The sequence below is a fragment of the Rhinopithecus roxellana genome, chromosome 12 (genome assembly GCF_007565055.1).
Source record: "Rhinopithecus roxellana isolate Shanxi Qingling chromosome 12, ASM756505v1, whole genome shotgun sequence".
Lineage (NCBI taxonomy): Eukaryota > Metazoa > Chordata > Mammalia > Primates > Cercopithecidae > Rhinopithecus > Rhinopithecus roxellana.
This window is the reverse complement of record NC_044560.1, coordinates 112,961,503-112,985,818: the sequence shown is the minus strand read 5'-3', so window position 1 is coordinate 112,985,818 and position 24,316 is coordinate 112,961,503. Positions and strand designations below refer to the sequence as shown.

Sequence of the window (24,316 nt, the reverse complement as noted above, 5' to 3'; positions counted from 1 at the left end):
GCAAGCATCACCACCATCCATCTCTAGAACTTTCTTATCTTCCTAAACTGAAACTCTGTACCTGCTCAACAATAACTCCTGGTTCCCCTCTCCTCCCAGCTCCTGGCAACAACCTTTCTTTGTGTCTCTATAAATTTGACTAGGAACCTCGTATAAATGGACTCGTAGAATATTTGTCCTTTTGTGACAAGTGTGTTTCACTTAGCATAATGTCTTTAAGGCTCATTCGTGAGCTTTAAATTTCTTTTTAAGGCTAGCATCAGAATTTCCTTCTTTTTAAAGGCTGCAGCCGGGCACAGTGGCTCATGCTTGTAATCCCAGCAATTTGGGAGACTGAGGCGGGTGAATCACCTGAGGTCAGGAGTTTGAGACCAGCCTGGCCAACATGGTGAAATCCCATCTCTACTAAAAATACAAAAAATAGCCAGGCATGGTGATGAATGCCTGTAGTCCCAGTTACTTGGGAGGCTGAGGCAGGAGAATCGCTTGAACCTGGGAGGCGGAGGTAGCAGTGAGCCAAGATCGCACCATTGCACTCCAGCCTGGGTGACAAAAGTGAAACTCTGTCTCAGAAAAATAAAAATAAAAATAATAAATAAAGAAATAAATAAAGGCTGATAAATATTTCAGCAGTTGTATTTTGCATGGTTTATGACATGAGCACCTAGGTCACTCACTCTCTGGTAGTGCTGTTTACTGAGATGGGGAGTAGTGGGGAAGAGTAAGTTCAGATAATAGGTCTGTGATGCCTGTTAGATATCCCACGGGTGATTTCTAGAGGATAGTTGCATACACAAATCTGGAGTTGAGGGTTGAGGTCCAGAACTTGGAGACCCTTAGTCAGTAGATGAATGTAAAGCTAGAGAACTGAAGGCGGTCATCAAGGAAGAGCGTAGTTGGAGAATGAGTAAACCCTGGGGCACTCCCACATTTACAGTCAAAAGATGAATAGGAAGCTGCCCAGGAGTCTGAAACTGGAACAGCTGGAGAGCTAGGAAGGAAATGAAGCAAGGGTGCCGCTGCTGAAGGGAGGTGAGGCCTCCTCTCCACCCCATTCCAAGATTTGCCATAGTTATACCACTTGGAACACTGTGCACATACAGCCAGCTGGGAGTGTCCCTGTCAGATGTGGATATTGGGATCTCTGTCTCAGTGCGGTAACATGCAAGGCATCTAGTGTGATAGAGTGGCCTCGCCCAAGTGATATGTCATGATAAGGAGACTGGCATTTGGAGACTGATTTCCATTTGCCAGTTCCCTGTTTGCCTTTGTAATCGGTTTATCAATTGAGGTATTTTAGTATTCTTGATGGAAGTGACAAATTTTAACAAAAAGTACACTTGTGAACAAAAAGAATTTTCTGACCTCTGGTGGGCTCCTGGGGCCATATATCAGGATAACTTAAATATATTTTTATCTCTGCCCTATATAAACCCACAGTGTAAACTTGTTTATGGAGAAAACTTGCATTTTGTTTTTATTTATTTTTTGAAACAGAGTCTCACTCTTTCTTCCAGTCTGGAGTGCAGTGTTGTGATCTTGGCTCACTGCAACCTCTGCCTCCCAGGTTTAAGCGATTCTCCTGCCTCAGCCTCCGGAGGAGCTGGAATCACAGGCGTGCACCACCACGCCCGGCTAATTTTTGTATTTTTTGTAGAGACAGGGTTTCACCATGTTGACCAGGCTGGTCTTGAACTGCTGACCTCAAATGATCTGCCTGCCTCAGCCTCCCAAAGTGCTGGGATTACAGGTGTGAGCCACTGTGCCTGGCCAAAACTTGCATTTTGAATGGGAAAAATTACTCAATAGTAATTAACGTGGACTTAGTTATCTTGAGTGGCGTTTCATTTTTTCCCTGGATGATATTTGGTAATTATTATTATTAGGTGTGTTAAGATTTATAGCAGTGTAGCTGAAATATAAAACTTCCTATGTATATTGATATGGTAACAAATTTTTAATTTATTTTGGAAAGCAAACTATAAAACAACACACAATCTACTTTTTGCAAAAAAAAAAATCTATAGGTACAGATATGGGCTGTTAGGAATCATACAATCAATGGTTATACCTATTTAGGAATATTTAGAACTATTTGTATGTTTGTATAGCTAATCTTTTCCCCCCGACTTATTGATGATGAGTATTACTGATATAAGGGGTTTTGTGCACCACAGTGCATTGCCCATGAAATATGAACTCAGAAACTGCCTATGCTGTTATTTTCACCAGCAGTGAAGCAGCGTGTCCGGGGGCAGAATGTACTCTTGTGTGAATTATTAGCATTTGGTGTTGGTTCTGGCACCCTTGGGCATGAGCTTTCTTTCTCTCCCTCATTTGTTCTAAACATAGCATGGCAGCTTTTTTATGCTCTAGGTTATTGGTGACTGCAAGGAGACTGGGTTGTTCTTTAGTTAGTTTTTTACTTATTAGTTTCAGTAAGCCTGTTTCTTACATTTTTCTACTGTAGCATAATCTTCATAAGTACTTTCTATAGTCCAGGCATGGTCTACTGCATTCTCTGTGTCTCTCTGGGTCTTTGTGTCACATTCTCATGTGTAGCTCATTATGTAATGAATCCAGTGATCATCAGAACAAAAGAGACCTCATTAAGAACAAGGTTGAGGACACTAGGAACCTGGCAGGGCGCGGTGGCTCAAGCCTGTAATCTCAGCACTTTGGGAGGCAGAGACGGGTGGATCACGAGGTCAGGAGTTCGAGACCATCCTGGCTAACACGGTGAAACCCCGTCTCTACTAAAAAAATACAAAAAACTAGCCGGGTGAAGTGGCGGGCACCTGTAGTCCCAGCTACTCGGGATGCTGAGGCAGGAGAATGGCGTAAACCCGGGAGGCGGAGCTTGCAGTGAGCTGAGATCCGGCCACTGCACTCCAGTCTGGGCGACAGAGCGAGACTCTGTCTCAAAAAAAAGAACAAGGTTGAGGACACTAGGGACCTAATGTAACATTTAAGGTATAAATGAGTATTGAAGAGAAAGAAATGATTGAATGCTTTGGAATTTCTAATACAAGCACTCATCTTGGACCTACTTAAACTGGGCTTTTAAAGTAATCGGAAATAAATGGATGTATGAGAGTTTTACTTGTTCCTCACTCTAAAGGGATATAAAAAAGATGAACTCGAGTTCATGGAGTTGAGCAAAACAGTGAACTTAGTGAGAAATTATTTGTATTGGTGTGAAAATCACACCATGTTTTGGGAAATGGGGTGGACTTGGGCACTCCATAATTCCAACCACATGCAGGTATTACAGGCTGAGTCAGACCTGAGCCTAGAGAGGAATAGCTGCGAGTAAACTTTGAAATATTCCAGGAAAGCAGAGTTGACATGTAGGTTGATCTTCAACAACTGCAGTGGTATAGAAAGAGTGATCTTGGCCAGGCATGGTGGCTCATGCCTGTAATCCCAGCACTTTGGGAGACCGAGGCGGGCGGATCACGAGGTCAGGAGATCGAGACCATCCTGGCTAACACAGTGAAACCCCGTCTCTACTAAAAATACAAAAAATTAGCCGGGCGTGGTGGCGGGCACGTGTAGTCCCAGCTACTCTGGAGACTGAGGCGGGAGAATGGCAGGAACGTGGGAGGTGGAGCTTGCAGTGAGCCGAGATTGTGCCACTGTACTCCAGCCTGGGCCACAGAGCAGGACTCTGTCTAAACAAACAAACAAAAAAAGACAGAAAGGGTAGTCTTTTGGGGCTCCAAATAGGAAGACCTTAAATTAAAAACTGTTTTACAATCTGAATAAAATATAAATATCACCAAAAAAAAAGGTATTCTGGTCACGTACATGAATACAACATCCTTAGCAGCAGATGTGGTATATGTGCAAAGGAATAGGAAGGTAAACATGCACCCTTCTCCTCCAACATCAAGGGTTGCTAGAAAACAGGCTCTCATTCAGTAGACCCCGATAGCTGTCTGTAATCCATAGCTCCTCTTCTGATTAGTATTTATCCACTACTGTAGCTACATTCTAGATCTTGTCATAGGAAGAAAGTGTAGTCTGGTGGTTGGCAACACAACTTGTGTAGTCAAACAGACTTGGTGTCAGATCCCCACTTATTACCTGCTTGACATTGAGCAAGTTTCTTTATCTCAGTAAACCCCAGTGTTGTCATCTGTAAAATGGGTGAATTGCTCACACCCCACAGGGATGGTTCACCAAATGTAAGGTGCTTGGTATTTAAACACTCAATAAATGCTAGCTGTTGATAGAGTTTCACTGGCATTTTAAACTTAAATGCCTGCCTTTGGCCACTCTGCTCATCCACTCCCCAACTTCCCACACCTGTTCTGCAATTTGAACGACACAGTCCAGGAAACTTTCTCCATGTGAAGGAGAAAATAGCTTTCCACAGCCCTGGGGTCACACTCTCCCAAATTTATGTCAGGAAGACACCCAAGGACTGGCTCATCCCTGGGTCAAGGAGAGTGGGGTCTGTTTCAGGCGGGGAGCTCAGCTAAGACATGAGATCCTCATAGAGGAAAGGTGGGCAAAGGCAGGCCAGAGGTTGAGCTGTGTAGTCTCTTAAGAGAAGGTGGTGGTTATGTATCTGCTACTCTGGGTAAATTTTTAGAGCAGATATCTGATGAAACGGCTGTTTCCAAGGTCCAACATTAACCATTGGTTTGATTGGCTTTGAATAAGTTATTTACAGCACAGATATTTTGTTACAATCATAATTTGTATGACTGAGTTGGTCTCCAGGCATCCTGGGTAGGAGAGGAAGGTGCACAGTGGCTGAGCTGTTGTCCTCATTCCTTACGTATAGGAAAGAAGCTTAGGTTAAATGACTCATCCAAGGTCAAACAGGTCCTAAGTGGTGGAGACAACACAGACAATGCCTTTTAAAACTGATGCGTGTCTCTTCCCTCACTCCTTCCTATGGCAGCGTTCTGGATTTCTTACTGCCACCCCATAGCAAGAGGGCTTCCTCTACCTCATTCTCTCCAGGGGTGATGGCCTTGTCAGAAAGCATCCTGTTCTTGATCTGGGGGTCGTCCTTCAGGCCTTCAGCCATTCCTCAGAACTTTGCCCCTTAGGAGGTGATAGGGTAGCTCTCTCTTTGCCCTTGGTCATTTCCTCGGAGAGCCTTTTCCTTCCCACCTGCCTGTGTTCCTTTCCCAGCAGCACCCGACCTTGCATATCTGTTCATTGCCTGTTGACTCCCCCATTAGAATGTCACCCTGGCGAGAGCAGGGACGTGCTCATTCTCTTTCCGGTAGTGTTCCCAGCTCCTTGTGCTTGGTGCATATTAGGCATCCCCATGTTATATATTTATTGAGAGAATGAATGACTCAGTTGTGTCCGTCAGAGCTGTGAGCGTGTGAACCCAGAGCTAATGAAGCATGGCGTCTTCCCTTTCTCCTCCTCCTCCTCCAGCTTCCCATAGCTGCCAAGGTGCTGAGGAAGGAGAGGGAGGAAGAGTTTGTGTCCCCGGGGAGCCAGCTCACACCTCCTCCCTGTGTCTGCAGTGGATGAGGAGATTGAGGACACCCTCAGCCTACACTATTTAAGATGGAGTTTCTGTCACGTGCCAGTTGATCCCAGTTTAGAGTCTGCTGAAGGCAGTGGGGCACACAAGTGAAGGGCATGGACATTTGAGTCAGGTGACTGGTCTACCACATCTAGTTTGTATCACCTTGACAAAACTTCATAGCCTTTCTATATCTTGATCTTGTTGTCTGTGAAGGGAGGATGACCTCATAGGGTGGTTCCTGGGATTGAATGCTCTAGCCCATGTGACTCTCCAGGGTTGGTCAGGTAGAGGCTGCTTGCTCAACTAAAGCTGTCTCTGTGCTCTACAGGACTGAATAGCTGCTGCTTATTCTACTCCTGGCACCTGTCTAACTGGCCTAGGTGCACTACCTCTGTGTCCCTCACCCTGCCCCGTCTAGCACAGAGCACTGGGGGAAGTGCTCTGAGGAGGTGTGAGTGGAAGCCCAGGAGTTTGAGGGACTTCAGCCTGTAATGCCAGTTGTTCACTCTGGAGGGCGGATGCTTTGGTGTGAGATTTGTGTGCGGTTTTTTGTTTGCTTTAGTTTGGTCCTGGTGATTTCCACGGGGTGAGGAGGGATTCAGAGAGAATAAGTGTTGTGCTGGGAACTGGCTTGCCCCTGCTTCTCTAGGAAACATCTCTGACTCGTGGGAACTGAGAGGGCATGTGGCAAAGGGTAGATGCTGAGGCGAGGCCAGAGGTCCACCTGCACCCTGCGCCCAAGGAATCTGCGCATGTGCGTGAGGTAAGGCAGGGTGTGATGTTCACGTGCATGCCACAAGGCAGAGAGTCCACGTGTTCATCTGAGGGGAGAGGATGGTTGAGTCTTACTGTATGCTGCTCAAGGGTCAGGATAGTGCATGGGCACTGTGCTGGATTTTGGTTCCTAGTAAAAAGCAATGGCCATAGTTCCCTGACCTTCACTACTTCCACGAGGCAGTGGGCTGAGGGCCGGCTCTCTCAGGTCCACTCCTGCTCAGTTGAGTGAATTGCAAACTCAGTAAAGTAAGTTGTGAGTAAGTAATCTGCATAAGCCAAAGAAATATAAAATATCTCCCACAAAAAGATTATTAGGGAACAAGATAAAAGAGCTGCAAAAGGTTTTTGTTGGTATTGTCAGATCTGATGTGGGCACAACAACTATGAGAGATTAGGAAAAAATGTCAATAATCTGGAAGGTTTGTGGTCAGGTTGCTTTGTAAGTGGCAGGTTTTTGCCCTGTGTTAAAGAGGAAATAAGGCCAGCCATGGTAGCTCACGTCTATAATCCCAGCCCTTTGGGAGGCCGAGGCAGGTGGAGTGCCTGAGGTCAGGAATTTGAGACCAGCCTGGCAAACATGGTGAAACCCCATCTCTACTGAAAATACAAAAATTAGCTGGGTGTGATGGTACTCTCAGGTCAGAGAATCACTTGAACTCGGGAGGTGGAGGTTACAGTGAGCCAAGATCATGCCACTGCACTCCAGCCTGGGTGACAGAGCGAGACTCCATTTCAAAAAAAAGAAAGATAAATAATAAATGATAGAGAACACATTGTAACTGGTTTACGCAAGAGAGTAACAGGGAGGAGCAGCAAGGGAGCTGTCAGAACAGCCTTAGCCCATACCAGAAGGCTGCCAGAGAAATGCACAATCATATCTGAAAATGTTTGTGGCACGTAGTATGTATTTAGTATACATCTTATTATAATTACATATTTATGTGTATGGTATTTTTTAAGTTAATTTCCTACTTGGTCTATTAGCAACCAATCACAGATATATATCAGGCTAATGGTACTCATGAATGGAGCTGTCCATTATATTTTCTTGACTCCTGGAAGACTGGTCTGTCAGCTTTGTTTCGTAAGACTGGAAAGATGACATATGACTATGTTAATAACTATGTTAACACTCTTACTAAAATAACCAGTGTATTTGGATTCCATTTTCAATGGAATGTCTTATGGTCAAATTGGCCTTCTTTCAGATTTTTAGTTGCACGGTTTTTTCTTTACCTTCTGAATACTGTGTGGACATAATTGCAGTTGTGGATGACTGTGGTTCAGCAGGAGCTCAAAGACACCAGAAGTGGTGTGAGTCCAGATGTAGGGAGTGGAGAACAGGATTGGGGGCAAGTTGGTGGGAAATGGGAAGACTTATTTCAACCTTGGACCTTGTTATTTGATGGAAATGTTTTGACTTCTAGGCATCAGTCACCGAGGTCCAAACACAAAAACAAAGGCAGATCCTTCTGAAGCATGGTGGACTTTTAACTTTGTATGATTTTGGAATTCCAGTTAACCATTGCTTCTATTAAGTTGGTCACTGAAAATTTACTGCGCGAATCCAGCAGCAACCCACAACCTAAACATCCCTGGCTGTCTTGTTTTCACAGGTGTTGGGGCGATGTTTCCTGACTGTGGTACAAGTCCATTTCCAGTTTTTGACTCATGCATTACAGAAGGTCCAGCCGGTGGCTCACTCTTGCTTTGCTGAGGTCATTGTGCCAGAAAAAAAGAACAGCAGCAGTGGCGGCAGCTTATCTGGCATGGGCCACACACCTGAACTGGAAGAAGCTGTGCGGTCCTGGCGGGGAGCTGCTGAGGTAACCCTGGCTTTGGGGAGATTGGTACCTGTGTTCAAGTAGGAGAGGCTCCAGAGGGCCTTTGCCTGTTGATTCTCAAAAGAGCCATTTCATTTAGAAATGTACATTTTAAACTGTTTCATTAGCTTGTTCATTCATTTAACAGTGAACATCTTTGTGAATGCCCACTTTGTGCCAGGCATGTGCCAGGCACTAGGATGACAATCTCTACTCACAGCCTTCTGGGAGAATAGGCTTACAAAAACAGGGTTAAGGGGCCAGGATGGAGATGTGCGGGAGCCAGAGGAAGGGAGGGTGGGAGGGTCATGTCTCTGAACGGTAGTGCTGCAGGAAAGCTAAGATGGGGGACCAGTGAGAAGAGGCTGGCACCCAAGTCAGGAAAGACGGGGTGGAGCTGTCTGGGGAGGGTAAGTGGCCAGCCAGGCAGCGAGGCAGGCGAGCAGGAGTGTTTGGCAGACAGATGGGATGGCAGGCTCCAAAGATAAAACCACAGCAGGGCGAGAGCTCAGTGGACACAGGGAATTTTGTCTGTTTTTTGCTAGTTAAATCATTCCCTATAGCAGTGCTTGGAATCTTTGAAACTTTTTTAATTCTTTAAGTTTTTCTTTTCTTTTCTTTTCTTTTTTTTTTTTTTGAGACAGGGTCTCGCTCTGCTGCCTAGGCTGAAGTGCAGTGCTGTGATCAAGGCTCACTATAGCCTGGACCTCCAGGCTCAAGAGATCCTCCCATCTCAACCTCTTCCAAGTAGCTGGGACTACAGGCTCATGCCACCATGTCTAGCTTATTATTATTATTATTATTACTATTACTATTCTTCTATTCTTCTTTTTTGGTAGAGATGGAGTCTCACTGTGTTGTCCAGGCTGGTCTTGAGCTGCTGGGCTCAAGTGATCCACCTACCTCTGCTTCCCAAAGTGCTGGAATTACAGGCATGAGCCACTGTGCCTAGGCAAGATTCTTTTTTGTTTCGTTTTGTTTTGAGATGGAGTCTCACTCTGTCCCCCAGGCTGGAGTGCAGTGGCGTGATCTTGGCTCACTGCAAGCTCTGCCTCCCGAGTTCACGCCATTCTCCTGCCTCAGCCTCCCGAGTAGCTGGGACTATAGGCGCCTGCCGCTACGCCTGGCCTTTTTTTTTTTTTTTTTTTTTTTTTTTTTTTTTGATTTTTAGTAGAGACGGGGTCTCACCATGTTAGCCAGGATGATCTTGATCTTTTGACCTCGTGATCTGCCTGCCTCGGCCTCCCAAAGTGCTGGGATTACCTCGTGATCTGCCTGCCTCCAGCCTCCCAAAGTGCTGGGATTATAGGCATGGACAAGATTCTTAATTGGTCTAACTCTGCCTGAATCCTCATTTGTCAGTTGCTTTACATGTGATTTGAGCAGTTCTCTAGTATGCTTTATGTGACTTCATGAAGTTTTTTTTTGTTTTTTTTTTTTGATACGGGGTCTTGCCCTGTCGCCCAGGCTGGAGTACAGTGGCACGATCTTGGTTTACTGCAGCCTCCGCCTGCTGGGTTCAAACAATTCTCTGCCTCAGCCTCCCAAGTAGCTGGGATTACAGGTGCCCGCCACCACGCCTGGCTAATTTTTGTATTTTAGCCCAGCTAAGTTTTGTATTTTTAGTAGAGGCAGGGTTTCACCATCTTGGCCAGGCTGGTCTTGAACTCCTGACCTTGTGATCTACCTGCCTTGGCCTCTGGAAGTGCTGGGATTACAGGCGTGAGCCACCACGCCGGACCAACATGAAGTCTTTTATCCCTTGGAAGATTGGCTATTTCCCAGCACAGCAGATATGTTTATAAAATCTAACCATCATGCAAGAGCTAGACCAGGAGGTTGGCTCCCTAGTGGATAGAGAGCGCAGTGGTGTGGGATGGTGTGGCATGGTCATCAGCAATAACGTGGGGGAGAATTGTCCGAGTCTTCTCTCGTGGTGACAACCTTATGACTGAATGGTGGGCTGCAGGGAGCCACTCTGGTGGGGCGATTCCAGCCTAGCGCAGGGTTGCTTTCCTAGTCACTCTGGTGTGGCATTCTCTATTCCTTTTCCACAGCCAGAAGCACTTAAGCTTAAATAAAAGACAATCAAAAACAGCTCTGAAAAAGTCTGTTTTAAGGAGACTTTTGCCTATGATCAGTGACATTTCTTTTGGGAGACAGAATTTCACTCTTGTTGCTCAGGCTGGAGTGCAGTGGCATGATCTTGGCTCACTGCAACCTCCACCTCCCAGGTTCAAGCAATTCTCCTGCTTCAGCCTCCGGAGTAGCTGGGATAACAGGCACACACCACCACGCCAGGCTAATTTTTTTATTTTTAGTAGAGATGAGTTTCACCATGTTGGCCTGGCTGGTCTCGAACTCCTGACCTCAGGTGATCCACCCTCCTTGGCCTTCCAAAATGCTGGGATTACAGGTGGGAGCCACCTTCTTGTAGGCATTTTACTACATCTTTGTTTCCAGTATGAGAAATAAAATATAAACATTAGAAGTTGAGACTTTAACTAGGACTTACTGCTCCATTATACCGAGTAGAAGATAATTTTCTTTTCTTTTCTTTTCTTTTTTTTTTTTTTTGAGACAGAGTCTTGCTCTTTCGCCCAGGCTGGAGTGCAGTAGCACAATCCCCACTCACTGCACCCTCCGCCTCCCAGGTTCAAGTAGTTCTCCTGCCTCAGCCTCCTCAGTAGCTGGGATTATAGGCGCCCGCCACCATGCCCAGCCAATTTTTGTGTTTTTAGTAGAGATGGGGTTTCGTCACGTTGGCCAGGATGGTCTCAAGCTCCTGACCTCAGGTGATCCACCTGACTCGGCCTCCCAAAGTGCTGAGATTACAGGCGTGAGGCACCACCCGGACCAAAAGATAATTTTTTAAAACTATCCCAACAGGCAAACACAGAGTAAACCATAATTTATAGTTAACAGTATAGTGATTCATTAATGTCTAGTTCACATCATTCCATAATGAACTTGGCAAAGTATTTCATTTTATGTTTTGGAAATTTTCTTTAGTAAAATTTTCAAAACATGATTTTTCACATCTTAATATTGTCCAGTCTCTAGTTTTTTTATTATTTCAATTTCATGCCATTTGCTGCATTGTTGTCATTTCTTTTTAATTTTCACTGTTTGCTTGCTTGTTTTGGTCTTTTTCCTGTTTGCTTGCATGTTTTGGTCTGTCTTTCATGCTAAAGACTTTCCTTGAGCTGGCTTTCTGTTCGTCAGAAAGGCCCTGGAATGCTAATTGGAGGCTGTGTGTGGGGGTGGGACCAGTTGGCTTTAATGTAGATGGCTGGGCCCTGAGGTCCAGACCTGTACCTTGTCGCCTTGTCGTGTGACTTTACAGCCCTCGGTGTCCTCTTGGCTGCTGGGCCCCAGCCTCCTGACTGCTCAGCTCACACATGTGAACCTAACACCTGCCTTGGTCCCCTGCTCCATCTTCTGGACCACTCATGCTAAGGACCAGCCCACAGTAGGAGGCCTCCAAGTGCTCTCTTGACCTGTTCACCTTGACCTTTTCTGCCACCATTTTAGTCTGTCCAGGCCTTTCTGCCCTTTTTACACTTCTTTGCTTTTAGCCAGTGATGCCACCTTCCACTACACTGAGAAAATAGAATCTCCCTGATGGCAGCCCTTCTTCCTCATGTGGCCAAGCCACCACCACCCCTGCCACCCCGCTTCACACCCATCTTTTCTTCCTTCTCCTGCCTCATGACAGCAAGGGAGGTGCTGTCTTCTCCTGTCCAGGATTGCCCGGTGCCCACCTTGCCCCCATCCTCGAGGGCCCAGATTCTGTGGTGTGACCCAGTGTTTTCTCTCCCTCATCCTCAGCCTGTTCCTGCCAGTACACAAAGATGCTTCCCACAGAAAAGTCCACTCTGCCCTGCCCTCTTTCTCTGCTCTTTTCTCAGCCAACTTCTTGGAGTAGTTGTCTGCCTTTCTTTCACTTTTCATTCATTCTAAAAAATTACTATTTTATTTTTACTGCACCCTGTGGCTCCTTACTGCTCCTGGCACACCCCATAGACAGTTTACCCAGAGTAGTCTAAAAAGTAATTATTGTTGAAGTATTTCAGGCATATAGAACATTTCATACCCATCAGTATCTTCCTTTTAGCTGCCTGCCATATTTGCTCATGCCTGTTACATATTTTTAACAGAAAAGTATCACCAGTGCACCTTTTTTTTTTTTTTTTTATCTTTTTAAGACTGGGTCTTGCTTTTGTTGCCCAGGCTGGTGTGCAGTGGTGATCACAGCTTACTGCAGTCTTGACCTCCTTGGCTCAAGCAATCCTCCTGAGTGGCTCAGACTATAGGCATGCACCACCATGCTTGGCTAATTATTTATTTTATTTTACTGTTTATTTATTTTTGCAAAGACAGGGTCTTGTTATGTTCCCAGGCTGGTCCCCAGCTCCTAGGCTCCTGCACCCGGTCTGCAAATTCACTTGAATCCCTTTTGTACCTCTCCACTTTCTTATGCATCCCTTCGTCTCTAGAGATAACCTCTTTTGAATTTGAAGCCTGTGATTCTTGTGCATATTATTTTTCCATATATGAATGTATCCATATATAAGGTATTATTTTACACAGTCTGAAACTTTATGTACATGATGTCATTCAGCTTGCTGAAATCTGGCTTCCACTCCTATACAAGAACATGCCTTCTCTTGTCAAGGTCATTGGTGCCTTCCTTCCATGTTTTCAAATCCAGGGAAGCCTTTCAACAACTTTCAGCAGCTCACAGCAGTGTGGAGAATATTCCTCCCTGGAAATACACTCATCTTGTGACATCCAAGAACCAGGCTTTCTTTCCTCTTGGGTCATCCTTTCTTCATCTAGTTTACTGGCTTCTCCTTCCTCAACACAACTTCTGAATGAGTTTCTCCAGGCTCAGTTCTAGCTGCCCTTCTCCTTAGGGGTTCTCCATACAGTCTTGGGACTCAAAAAGCCACCTGTGTCCTGGGAGGGGGCTCAAATGTGTGTGACCAGTGAGCAGCCCACTTCCTGTGGGCTTCAGGCACTTGAGCTCAGCTCAAGTGGGTCTCGCAGGTGGCTCGGGCGTAGCCTCTCTCCACTCACCTGTTCCTCCCTAGACCCTCTCCATGCTAGTAAGCGGTGCCATCCCACACTAGGTTGTTCACTTGAGAAAGCTGAGATTTATCCTTCAGCATTTCCATCATGTCCACACCTAGTCCAGTCCTTAAGAAAACCCGGCAGGTCCCACCTCCAAAATCCTATCCCAGATCTGTCCCCTTCTTCCATGTCCTTTATCACTACCCTCGTTCAGGGAATTGTTACTTCTCCCCTCCCTGTCTTGCTCTCCTTCATTTTAAAATTGGATGATGTTGCTTCTCATTTCCTTAGGGTAGCACATGGACCCCTCGGCACGACCTGCCTAGACCTGCCTAGTCTGGCTCCTGCCTTGATGGCCAGCCTTATCAGTGACCACCCTGCCCTCGCTCACTGGGCTCTAGTTCCTTGGATGTGTCTTTCTTTGTTATCTTGGATCCTTGGCCTGTTTCATGGACCCGTCTGTCGGTCTTGACACCCCCACCCCACCCCACACACATGCAATTCCATTCATGACCTTCTCCTCTAATTCTCACTGTAAATGCTGCTTTCTGGGTATCTAGGACACTCCCTGGTATAGTCCTCTGTTTCCCTCAGTGTTTTTTCTCCATTTATAATTATGTTTTCCTTGTTCACCTTTTTGGCCATGAGGCTGTCAGCTCCAGGAGGGTAAGGAGCAGCTTTGTGCTCTAGCATGTATCTAATACACCACCTTGTGAGCTAAATATTTGACTGAAAGATTCTTAGAAAGAGTCAAACAGTTTTAAACTGTGAGACTGTTAGGCTTCAGGGAAGGGTGTTTACATACAGTTTGTGAAACCAAAGCTTTGGAACTTTACGGCATTATAGCAGCTAGTCCTTTTCCTGTAGTCTGCAAGTTTTGTAAATATTACAACTCCTGCACTGGCCCAGCAGAACAAAAGTTAACTGCTAAAAAATGTTACTTGGTTCACAGAATTGCAACAAAAATAGAAATCTAAAAACAGTTCATCTGTAATCCCATCTAATAAATCAAATATATATTTTTCTGTATTCTCTTCTTGTCCTGATCCATGTATGTATTTTCTGCATTTAATCATCAAATGACAGAGATTAGTTTCTCCTTTTCTATCTTGCTTATCTACTCTTCATAAACATATGTAGTGACTGAACAATAAATATTTAATTTTCTGTGCAGATTTGAAAAGCTCTGTTTTTCGTTAACATGCCAATGTATATTTTTCCTGTTCTGTATTCATGTGGCCTTTTCCTTCACTGTATAGGAATGCCCAACCATGTATGTTCTTCCTTTCTTTTTTTTTATTCTGGAAACTCCAAGTGCCAATATTCTAGGTAACCTGTCTTTTTAAAGCAGGAAAGTTAAAAATGTCTGAATATATATATGTATATATAAAACAAATAACAAGTAGGTAAGTCTTTTTTCCAGGGTTCCTAAAATAAAGGGGGATTTCGGCCGGGTGTCGTGGCTCAAGCCTGTAATCCCAGCTTTTGGGAGGCCAAGGCGGGTGGATCACCTAAGGTCAGGAGTTCAATACCAGACTGACCCAACATCATGAAACCCCATCTCTACTAAAAATACAGAACTTAACTGGGCACAGTGGTGGGCGCCTGTAATCCCAGCTACTCGGGAGGCTGAGTTCAGCAGGAGAATCGCTTGAACTCGGGAGGTGGAGGTTGCAGTTAGCCGAGATAGCACCACTACACTCCAGCCTGGGTGACAGAGGAAGACCTTGTCTCAAAAAAGATAAAATAAAATAAACGGAGATTTCCTTTATCTTCAGGATGGTTAATTAGGCTTTCAAAATTTGGGCTGCTCACTTTGCAGTACAAACAATCTAGAACTTCTAGTTTATTTGCTTAGATGTTTATTGCTGCATTTTAGTTGAGGGGGTTTTTCTTCTTGTTATTGTTGGTCTAATGTTGCTAGAACTGTGCGACCCTCTTTTACCTACCAGTTACTATATATGTTGCAGGCGACATCTAGGCTAAGAGAAAGAGGCTGTGATGGTTGCCTGGCAGGAATTGAAGTTCAACAACTCTTTTGTTCTCAAAGTGCAGCAATTCCTGAGCACCAGCTAAAAGAACTGAACATAAAAATCGACAGTGCTTTGCAAGTAAGTTTTTCAGAACTGACATACTGATTTCCATGGGATAGAAACAAGGGAGAGAGTTAAAGTTGTGATGTTGAACCAATTACAAAGGGTTATAAAGTAGTAATTGGCCTCGAGTCTTTTAATAACTATAGAAATTAAGACTTCTATTTCCATTGAACTTTGTCATCTTATAATTTGCTTTATGATCTTGATTGTTAAAAATAACTTATTTCCAGGCATATAAGATAGCTCTGGAAAGCTTAGGACACTGTGAATATGCAATGAAAGCTGGCTTCCACCTGAATCCAAAGGCGATTGAAGCAAGTTTGCAGGTACACTTTTCCTTCCTAAAGCTCTGGGGACCTGGGGTGCTGCTGCTGCAGTGTAATGTGAACCAAGTGTTTTAACAGATGAGCAATGGGTCACCTCTCCTCTTCCATCCATGCCTTTTCCAGGGCTGCTGCAGCGAGGCGGAAGCCCAACAGACAGGGCGGAGGCAGACACCCCCGCAGCCCATGCAGTGTGAGCTCCCCACCGTCCCTGTGCAGATAGGATCGCACTTCCTGAAGGGCGTCTCCTTTAATGAGTCGGCCGCCGACAATCTGAAACTTAAGACGGTAGCTTTCCATGGGGTTCCGGCAACTGAGTGTGAACTTGAAAATAGAGTTCTTAAGAGAAATGTAAAGGCTTGCAAAGGACGTAGATTAAAAAACAAAATGGGGCTGGGCATGGTGGCTCACGCCTGTAATCCTAGCACTTTGGAAGGCCAAAGCAGGTGGTTCACCTGAGGTCAGGAGTTTGAGACTAGCCTGATCAACATGGTGAAACCCCATTTCTACTAAAAATACAAAAATCAGCCGGGTGTGGTGGCGCACGCCTGTAGTCCCAGCTATTCAGGAGGCTGAGGTGGGAGAATTGCTTGAACCCATGAGGTGGAGGCTGCAGTGAGCTAAGATTGTGCCATTGCACTCCAGCCTGGGCAGCAAGAGCAAAACTCTGTCTTTAAAAAAAAAAAAAAAAAATTAAAAAGCAGACCTATGGAAACTTTAATCAGACATTTGTCAAGCAAGTTTTTTTTTTGTTTTTTGAGATGGAGTTTTACTCTCTCATCCAGGCTAGAGTACAGTGGTGTAATCTCTGTCAGCTCACTGCAACCTTCACCTCCTGGGTTCAAGCAATCCTCCTGCCTCAGCCTCTGAAGAAGCTGGGACTACAGGCATGTGCTACCAAGCCTGGCTAATTTTTGTATTTTTAGTAGAGACGGGGTTTCGCTGTGTTGGCCAGGATGATCTCGAACTCCTGACCTCAGCTGATCCACCTTACTTGGCCTCCCAAAGTGCTGGGATTACAGGCATGAGCCACCGACCTGGGCCAAGAGAGTTTTATTCATAATTTTATTCAGATGTTTAACAGAAAGGGTTTGAAAGTACACTATAAGATATTGTTTATGATTAATGTCTCTCAGTGGACTTGTATGAATTAAATAAGAGAGATATTGTCATAATGCTGCAGTGATCATGATTATTTGTGGAACGTCATGTGTTCCAGTCATTGTGCCAGGTGCTCCACATCATTGTCTCACTTAATGCTCACCCACGAGGTGGGGGTGCTGCCCTTTGGCCCACCTGCCACACCTGGGAACTGATACCCAAGGTCACACAGCTAGAAAGTAGAAGAGCTAGAATTTGAGCTTATGTAATCTGTTTCCAGAGCCTGAATACCTGACTTCTTGGTCATCCAAAATAAAATTGAGATTTTAATTGGTATTTGCTTGTATCAGATGATTTTGTTTCCCTATTTGGAGGGATTCAGAATTTCAAAATTGCTCAGTCAGTTCACATCAGTAGATTGCTAAATAATTCTGTATTTTGTGCTGGTATAGAAATACCTGTGTATATTATTGCATATGTATCCATATCTAGTCATTCATTCTATGGAGTTGAGAAAATCTCTGAGAGTGATTGATGATAATTACTAAAGAAGTTCAAATGACATAATTAGGGTGTATTTAAAATGCTCTTCTTGAGCCAGACGTGGTGGCTCATGCCTGTAATTACAGCACTTTGGGAGGCCAAGGTGGACGGATCTCCTGAGGTCAGGAGTTCAAGACCAGCCTGAGCAACATGGCAAAACCCCATCTCTACTAAAAATACAAAAATTAGCTGGGTGTAGTGGCGGGAGCCTATAATCCTAGCTACTCAGGAGGCTGAGGCAGAAGAATTGCTTGAACCCAGGAGGTGGAGGTTGCAGTGAGCTGAGATTGTGCCAGTGCACTCCAGTCTAGGCAACAGAGCAAGGCTGCATCTCAAAAAAAAAAAAAAAGTTGCCCTTCTCCCAGGAGTTCAAGACTAGCCTGGGCAACATAGCAAGATTCCATGTCTACAAAAAATTTAAAAATTAGTTGAGTGTGGCGGTGTGCACTTACCTGTGTGGTCCCAGCTACTGGGGAGGCTTGAAGCAGGAGAATCACATAAGCCCGAAGGGTCGAGGCTGCAGTGAGCCATGTTCATGCCACTGGACTGCAGCTTGGACGATAGAGTGAGACCGTGTCTCAAAAAACATATAAATAAAATGCTCTTCTCTTGAGGATGATTGTATAAATGCATTTTTACAAATTTTAGAACCTTGCATGGCTTTGTCTTGAGGTGTGAACTCTCTTCTTATCGATCTATAGCATACAATGTTACAGCTGATGAAGGAGGCAGGCTGCTATAATGGAATCACATCCAGGGATGATTTTCCTGTGACTGAAGTGCTGAACCAGGTTTGCCCATCCACATGGCGGGGTGCCTGCAAGACGGCGGTGCAGCTGCTGTTTGGCCAGGCTGGACTGGTGAGTGAGTGCGGGTGGTGGATGATAGGTGGAATACCAAGATGTTTCAAGCATATGAGGATGTGGTGCAGACACATGTGTGAAAATATTGAATAATTTAAAAAGTTATTTGGTGCTATGGAATTTAGACCAGGAAGGTAGACAAGGTAAAGGAAGAGCAGCATTTAAAAAATCTCTTTAAAAAGAAAAATCAGATTGATAATACATATTTGCAGGGAACCTAGTTGCAAAATGATGCTATGGGCTTTGCTCATTTTAAGAAAACCATTACAGGCTGGGCCCCATGGCTCATGCGTGTAGTCCTAGCACTTTGGCAGGAGGATTGCTTAAGTCTAGGAGTTTTAAATCAGCCTGGGCAACATAGTGAGACCCTGCCTCTTTTTTTTTTCTTTTTTTTTTTCGTGACGGACTCTTGCTCTGTCGCCCAGGCTGCAGTGCAGTGACACGATCTCAACTTGCCGCAACCTCTGCCTCCTAGGTTTGAGTGATTCTCCTGCCTTAGCTTCCCAAGTAACTGAGATTACAGGTGCCCGCCACCACACCCGGATAATTTTTTTTTTTTTTGAGATGGAGTCTCGCTGTGTTGCACAGGCTGCAGTGCAGTGGTGTGATCTCGGCTCACCACAACCTCTGCCTCCTGGGTTCAAGTGATTCTCCTCCCTCAGCCTCACGAGTAGCTGGAACTACAGGTATGCACCACCATGCCTGGCTAATTTTTGTATTTTTTAGTAGAGACAAGGTTTCACTATGTTGGCCAGGCTGGTCTCGAACTCCTGACCTCGTGATCCGTCCACTTAGGCATCCCAAACTGCTGGAATTACAGGCATGAGCCACCATACCCAGCCCTTAAAAAAAAAAAAAAAAAAAGAAAAGAAAAATTGCATTAGTAACAATTTGACAGGGCCCCTTAACCTAGCCCCTATTCTGGACCTACATTGGATGTCTGTTGCTCAAACATCCCATGCTTCTTCCTGTCCCAGGCCTGTGCTCTTGATGCCCCTTTTATCTGAAAATACTCTTCTCTCTGATTATCATGTAGGTCACTCCTTATCTTCCTGGTGTCAGCTCCAAAATCACCTCCTCTGAGAGGCCTACCTTGACCACAATGGTATAAGTAGTGCCCCGATCCAGTCACTGTATACCAGTTCTGTTTATCTCCTTCTTAGCAGTAAAGTAACATCAACTAAAAAATAATGATTTGTTCATCTTTCAGAGAAAAAAGAAACTTTGGCCAGAGTTGAGTGCGTCAGATCAACATCTGAAATCACTATTTAGCTTTTTGTTTGCACCACTGACCCATAGAATCTTGTGTATTTGATCTCCCTTTCTAGTAAATGACAGCTTTTCAAAAAGATATGGTGGCAGGGCGTGGTGGCTCACACCTGTAATCCCAACCCTTTGGGAGGCTGAGGCAGGTAGATCACCTGAGGTCAGGAGTTCAAGACCAGCCTGGCCAGCATGGCGAAACCTCATCTCTAAAAATACAAAAATTAGCCAGGTGTGGTGGCAGGCACCTGTAATCCCAGCTACTTGAGAGGCTGAAGCATGAGAATCACTTGAACCCAGGAGTCAGAGATTGCAGTGAGCTGAGATCGTGCCACTGCACTCCAGCCTGGGTGATAGAGTGAGACCCAGTGTCAAAAAAAAAAAAAAAAAGATACGGCATTTCAGTCAGAGGTTGGAAGGACCTAATTGGAGATTAAGAAAATTAAAGAACTTGTTTTTTAGTCTGATTCCTACTTTATTCACAAAAAGAGCTATTGAGGGTATGCTGTCCTTTTGTTTCAGGCAGGTCAGGGCTCAGGCAGCCCAGCTCAGAGTGGGGCTGCCTTGTGGAGACTCAGATGAGGGCCCGTTCACAGTGATGAGTTACATTTCCTTTGGGATCTTTTCCTCAGTATAGGGACCTCCAAAAGAAGTAGTAAACCAGACATGCCTTGCTGAAGCATGGAAAAGCCCATTGGCTTTACGATACCAATCTATACCCCCAGAGACCATTTAGCTGAAACTGCAAGGACCATGCCAATGAGTTCCCCTGAAAGGAGTGTGCAAAATAAGGCCAAAAGGCACAAAGGCTATTTTGAGAAAACACTGTAGGTTAAAAAAAAAAGGTCCGCCGGGCGCGGTGGCTCAAGCCTGTAATCCCAGCACTTTGGGAGGCCGAGACGGGCGGATCACAAGGTCAGGAGATCGAGACCATCCTGGCTAACACGGTGAAACCCCGTCTCTACTAAAAGATACAAAAAAAAACTAGCTGGGCGAGGTGGCGGGCGCCTGTAGTCCCAGCTACTCCGGAGGCTGAGGCAGGAGAATGGCGTAAACCCGGGAGGCGGAGCTTGCAGTGAGCTGAGATCCGGCCACTGCACTCCAGCCTGGGCGACAGAGCGAGACTCCATCTCAAAAAAAAAAAAAAAAGGTCCATGTTATTCAGAGAGCAGAAACTTCTTCCTAGTTCCTTGCATCTTGATTGCAGGATGCTTTTATGTGTGACTTTAGGTTATGGTTCTGGGGATGGGAGGAGAGAGGAAACACCTTTGTGGTCCAACAATGGCTATTCCTTTGACAGGAAGTTTTTTCCAAAGGTCATTGCAGATCAGCTATGGGAACTCTTTAAACCAGTGAAAGCTGGCTGCATTAGAGGCTGAATTTGGAATATGATACACAACTCTATACAGTTTTACCCCTTCTGAAATATTACAGATTTGGTTTTAAAATATTTTATGATTTCTTAAAACATTCTTTTAGTTATTTGAAAATATATTCATCACTTTGTCAGACTCTAGATTACATAGGATACTCTATCACCTATCTAGTATTAAAGACTCTTCCTGGAAATAAGAGGAAATTATTCAAAAAGGGGTTAGTTCTTCCTCTGTCCTGAAGTAGTTCAGTTTTTATTGATGGTTGAGGATAAAATAATCTTTAAAAAAAGTTTCATCCACTTCTGGGCATGTCATGACAAATGGGCTTATCTGAAGCATTGGTTTGACTTTTTTTTTTTTTTTTTGAGATGGAGTCTCGCTCTGTTGCCCAGGCTAGAGTGCAGTGGCACGATCTCATCTCACTACAGCCTCTGCCTCCCGGGTTCAAGCAATTCTCCTGCCTCAGCCTCCCGAGTAGCTTGCACTGCAGGCCCACCATGCCTGGCTAATTTTTGTATTTTTAGCAGAGATGGCAGTTTCACCATGTTGGCCAGGGTGGTGTCAAACTCCTGACCTCAAGTGATCCACCTGCCTAAGCCTCCCAGTGTGCTGGGATTACAGGCGTGAGCCACTGCACCCAGCCTGGTTTGACTTTCAGTGATACTTTTACTTCTTTTAAGTGCATAAAGTAAAAAATACTAAGATAAAGGACACACATTAATTCCTAATTAACATATTTATAGTTTGGAAAAAGTGCTAGAGGTGCTTGCCAGTTCAGTAAATCCCATGCCCACAATGTGGTTTCTGTTTGTTGAAATGTTCTTAGATTTGGTCATCTTTACTACTTGCTGTTGTCTTCATGGGGCCCTGACTGGCTTTGGCATAACTAGGCTGCTAGGGGAATAGTTCTTAGAGAGTCATTTTATGTATTGGATTTTATTCTGATGCGTTTTCCTCTCTGAAAGCTGGTTGTTGTTATTTGTTGTTTTTTTTCTATCTTAGGTGGTGGTTGACACAGCACAGATTGAGAATAAAGAAGCCTATGCCCCCCAGATCAGTTTAGAAGGCTCTAGAATCGTGGTTCAAGTCCCATCCACATGGTAACGTGCCTCTTACTTTCACCGGAGCCTAAGCTCTCACTGAAGTTTGCACATCTTTCAAATGATGGCCTTGTTTTGAACATCCTCACGCTGGCTGACGCAGCAAGTCTTGCTGCACGTGCAGGTTTATGGGCAGCAGTGGTATGTTAGTGGCATGTATCATGATTATTGGTCTATGATGAGAAAGCCAAGAGGTCTGAAAAATGATCTCATTGACCATAAGGTAACTAAAATGTTATATACTCTTGGATCATAATGAGCAGTATTATCTTTATTACTGAGTCTACAGCATTTAAACATAGTATATCATTTTCTGTAACTCACCCAGTGTTCACTAAAGCCGAGTAGAGAACATAGAATTCCTTCTCCTCTGTTCCAACTACAACCCTGATGATCTTGAGCTCATGTTACGACACACCCAGTGTCTTTACAAATCTTGGGACAAACAGTCATTTTTAGATACTATATTTGTAACACTTATAAGAGATAAAAGATTATTCTTAATATTTTTTTTTTTTTTTTTTTTTTTTTTTTTGAGACGGAGTCTCGCTCTGTCGCCCAGGCTGGAGTGCAGTGGCCGGATCTCAGCTCACTGCAAGCTCCACCTCCCGGGTTTATGCCATTCTCCTGCCTCAGCCTCCCGAGTAGCTGGGACTACAGGCGCCCGCCACCTCGCCTGGCTAGTTTTTTGTATTTTTTAGTAGAGACGGGGTTTCACCGTGTTAGCCAGGATGGTCTCGATCTCCTGACCTCGTGATCCGCCCGTCTCGGCCTCCCAAAGTGCTGGGATTACAGGCTTGAGCCACCGCGCCCGGCCACACTTTTTTTTTTTTTTATTTATTTATTTATTTTTTTTTTTTTTGAGACGGAGTCTCGCTCTGTCGCCCAGGCTGGAGTGCAGTGGCCGGATCTCAGCTCACTGCAAGCTCCGCCTCCCGGGTTTAGGCCATTCTCCTGCCTCAGCCTCCCGAGTAGCTGGGACTACAGGCGCCCGCCACCTCGCCCGGCTAGTTTTTTGTATTTTTAGTAGAGACGGGGTTTCACCGTGTTAGCCAGGATGGTCTCGATCTCCTGACCTCGTGATCCGCCCGTCTCGGCCTCCCAAAGTGCTGGGATTACAGGCTTGAGCCACCGCGCCCGGCCACACTTTTTTTTTTTTTAAAGTTCCTACAAATCAGAAGAAAATGGTCAAGGGACATGAACAGCTAAGTCAGAAAAGAAGACATATGATCAACAAATAGATTAAGAAAATGTAATGGCCAGGTGTGGTGGCTCACACCTGTAATCCTATCACTTTGGGAGGCCAAGGCAGGCAGATCGCCTGAAGTCAGGAGTTTGAGACCAGCCTGCCCAATGTGGTGAAACCCCATCTCTACTAAAAATACAAAAATTGGCCAGGCGCGGTGGCTCAAGCCTGTAATCCCAGCGCTTTGGGAGGCCGAGACGGGCGGATCACGAGGTCAGAAGATCGAGACCATCCTGGCTAACACGGTGAAACCCCGTCTCTACTAAAAAATACAAAAAACTAGCCGGGTGAGGTGGCGGGCGCCTGTAGTCCCAGCTACTTGGGAGGCTGAGGCAGGAGAATGGCGTAAACCCGGGAGGCGGAGCTTGCAGTGAGCTGAGATCCGGCCACTGCACTCCAGCCCGGGCGACAGAGCGAGACTCCGTCTCAAAAAAAAAAAAAAAAAAAAAAAACAAAAATTATCCAGGCATGGTGCAGGGTGGGGGCCTGTAATCCCAGCTAATCAGGAAGCTGAGGCACAAGAATCGCTTGAACCCGGAAGGCGGAGTTTGCAGTGAACTGAGATTGCACTACTGCATTCCAGCCTGGGCGATAGAGCAAAACTGTCTCAAAAAAAAAAAAAAAAAACGGTATAACTTCACCTAATAATCAGAGACAAAGTAAAGAAACCATATGGGGCCAGGTGGGGTGGCTCACACCTGTAATAATTCCAGCACTTTGGAAGGCCGTAGCAAGTGGATCGCCTGAGGTCAGGAGTTTGAGACCAGCCTGGCCAATGTGGCGAAACCCCCTCTCTACTAAAAATACAAAAATTAGCCCAGCGTGGTGGTGTGCACCTGTAATCCCAGCTTGAGGCAGGAGAACCACTTAAGCCTGGGTGACAGAGATTGCAGTGAGCAGAGATCGTGCCACTGCACTCCAGCCTGGGTGACAGAGCGAGACCCCGTCTCCAAAAAAAAAAAAATATGATGTCATTTTGCCCAGAATATTGTTAAATTGTTTTAGAATAACTATACTAAATGTAGTGGCAATACTAGTTTGAGCCAGACTGTGAAAACAGGCAAAGGGGTTGTTGAATAAATACAGCCTTTCTGGAGGGCAGTTTAGTATATTAGAAGTCTAAAATAAGCGATACGACCTCAACAATTCCAGTTTCGCCTCTAGAAATTTATCTTTGTGGTATGTATTCACATTCAACTATAAGGATGAGCATCATAGCTTTATTA

General features: G+C 45.0%; 1 protein-coding gene across 3 annotated transcripts in view; it reads left to right on the top strand.

Moving 5' to 3' along the window:
- KIAA0355 (KIAA0355 ortholog) overlaps positions 1–24,316 on the top strand; it is a 105,044-nt gene that overhangs the window by 60,873 nt on the left and 19,855 nt on the right. For all 3 annotated transcript variants that reach the window (XM_010359619.2, XM_010359621.2, XM_030942209.1), the window contains exons 3-8: positions 7,897–8,106; positions 15,150–15,290; positions 15,506–15,601; positions 15,725–15,886; positions 17,944–18,102; positions 21,747–21,844. In XM_010359619.2, coding sequence (XP_010357921.1) covers positions 7,897–8,106; positions 15,150–15,290; positions 15,506–15,601; positions 15,725–15,886; positions 17,944–18,102; positions 21,747–21,844 — 866 coding nt within the window. The remainder of the gene's footprint in view (positions 1–7,896; positions 8,107–15,149; positions 15,291–15,505; positions 15,602–15,724; positions 15,887–17,943; positions 18,103–21,746; positions 21,845–24,316) is intronic.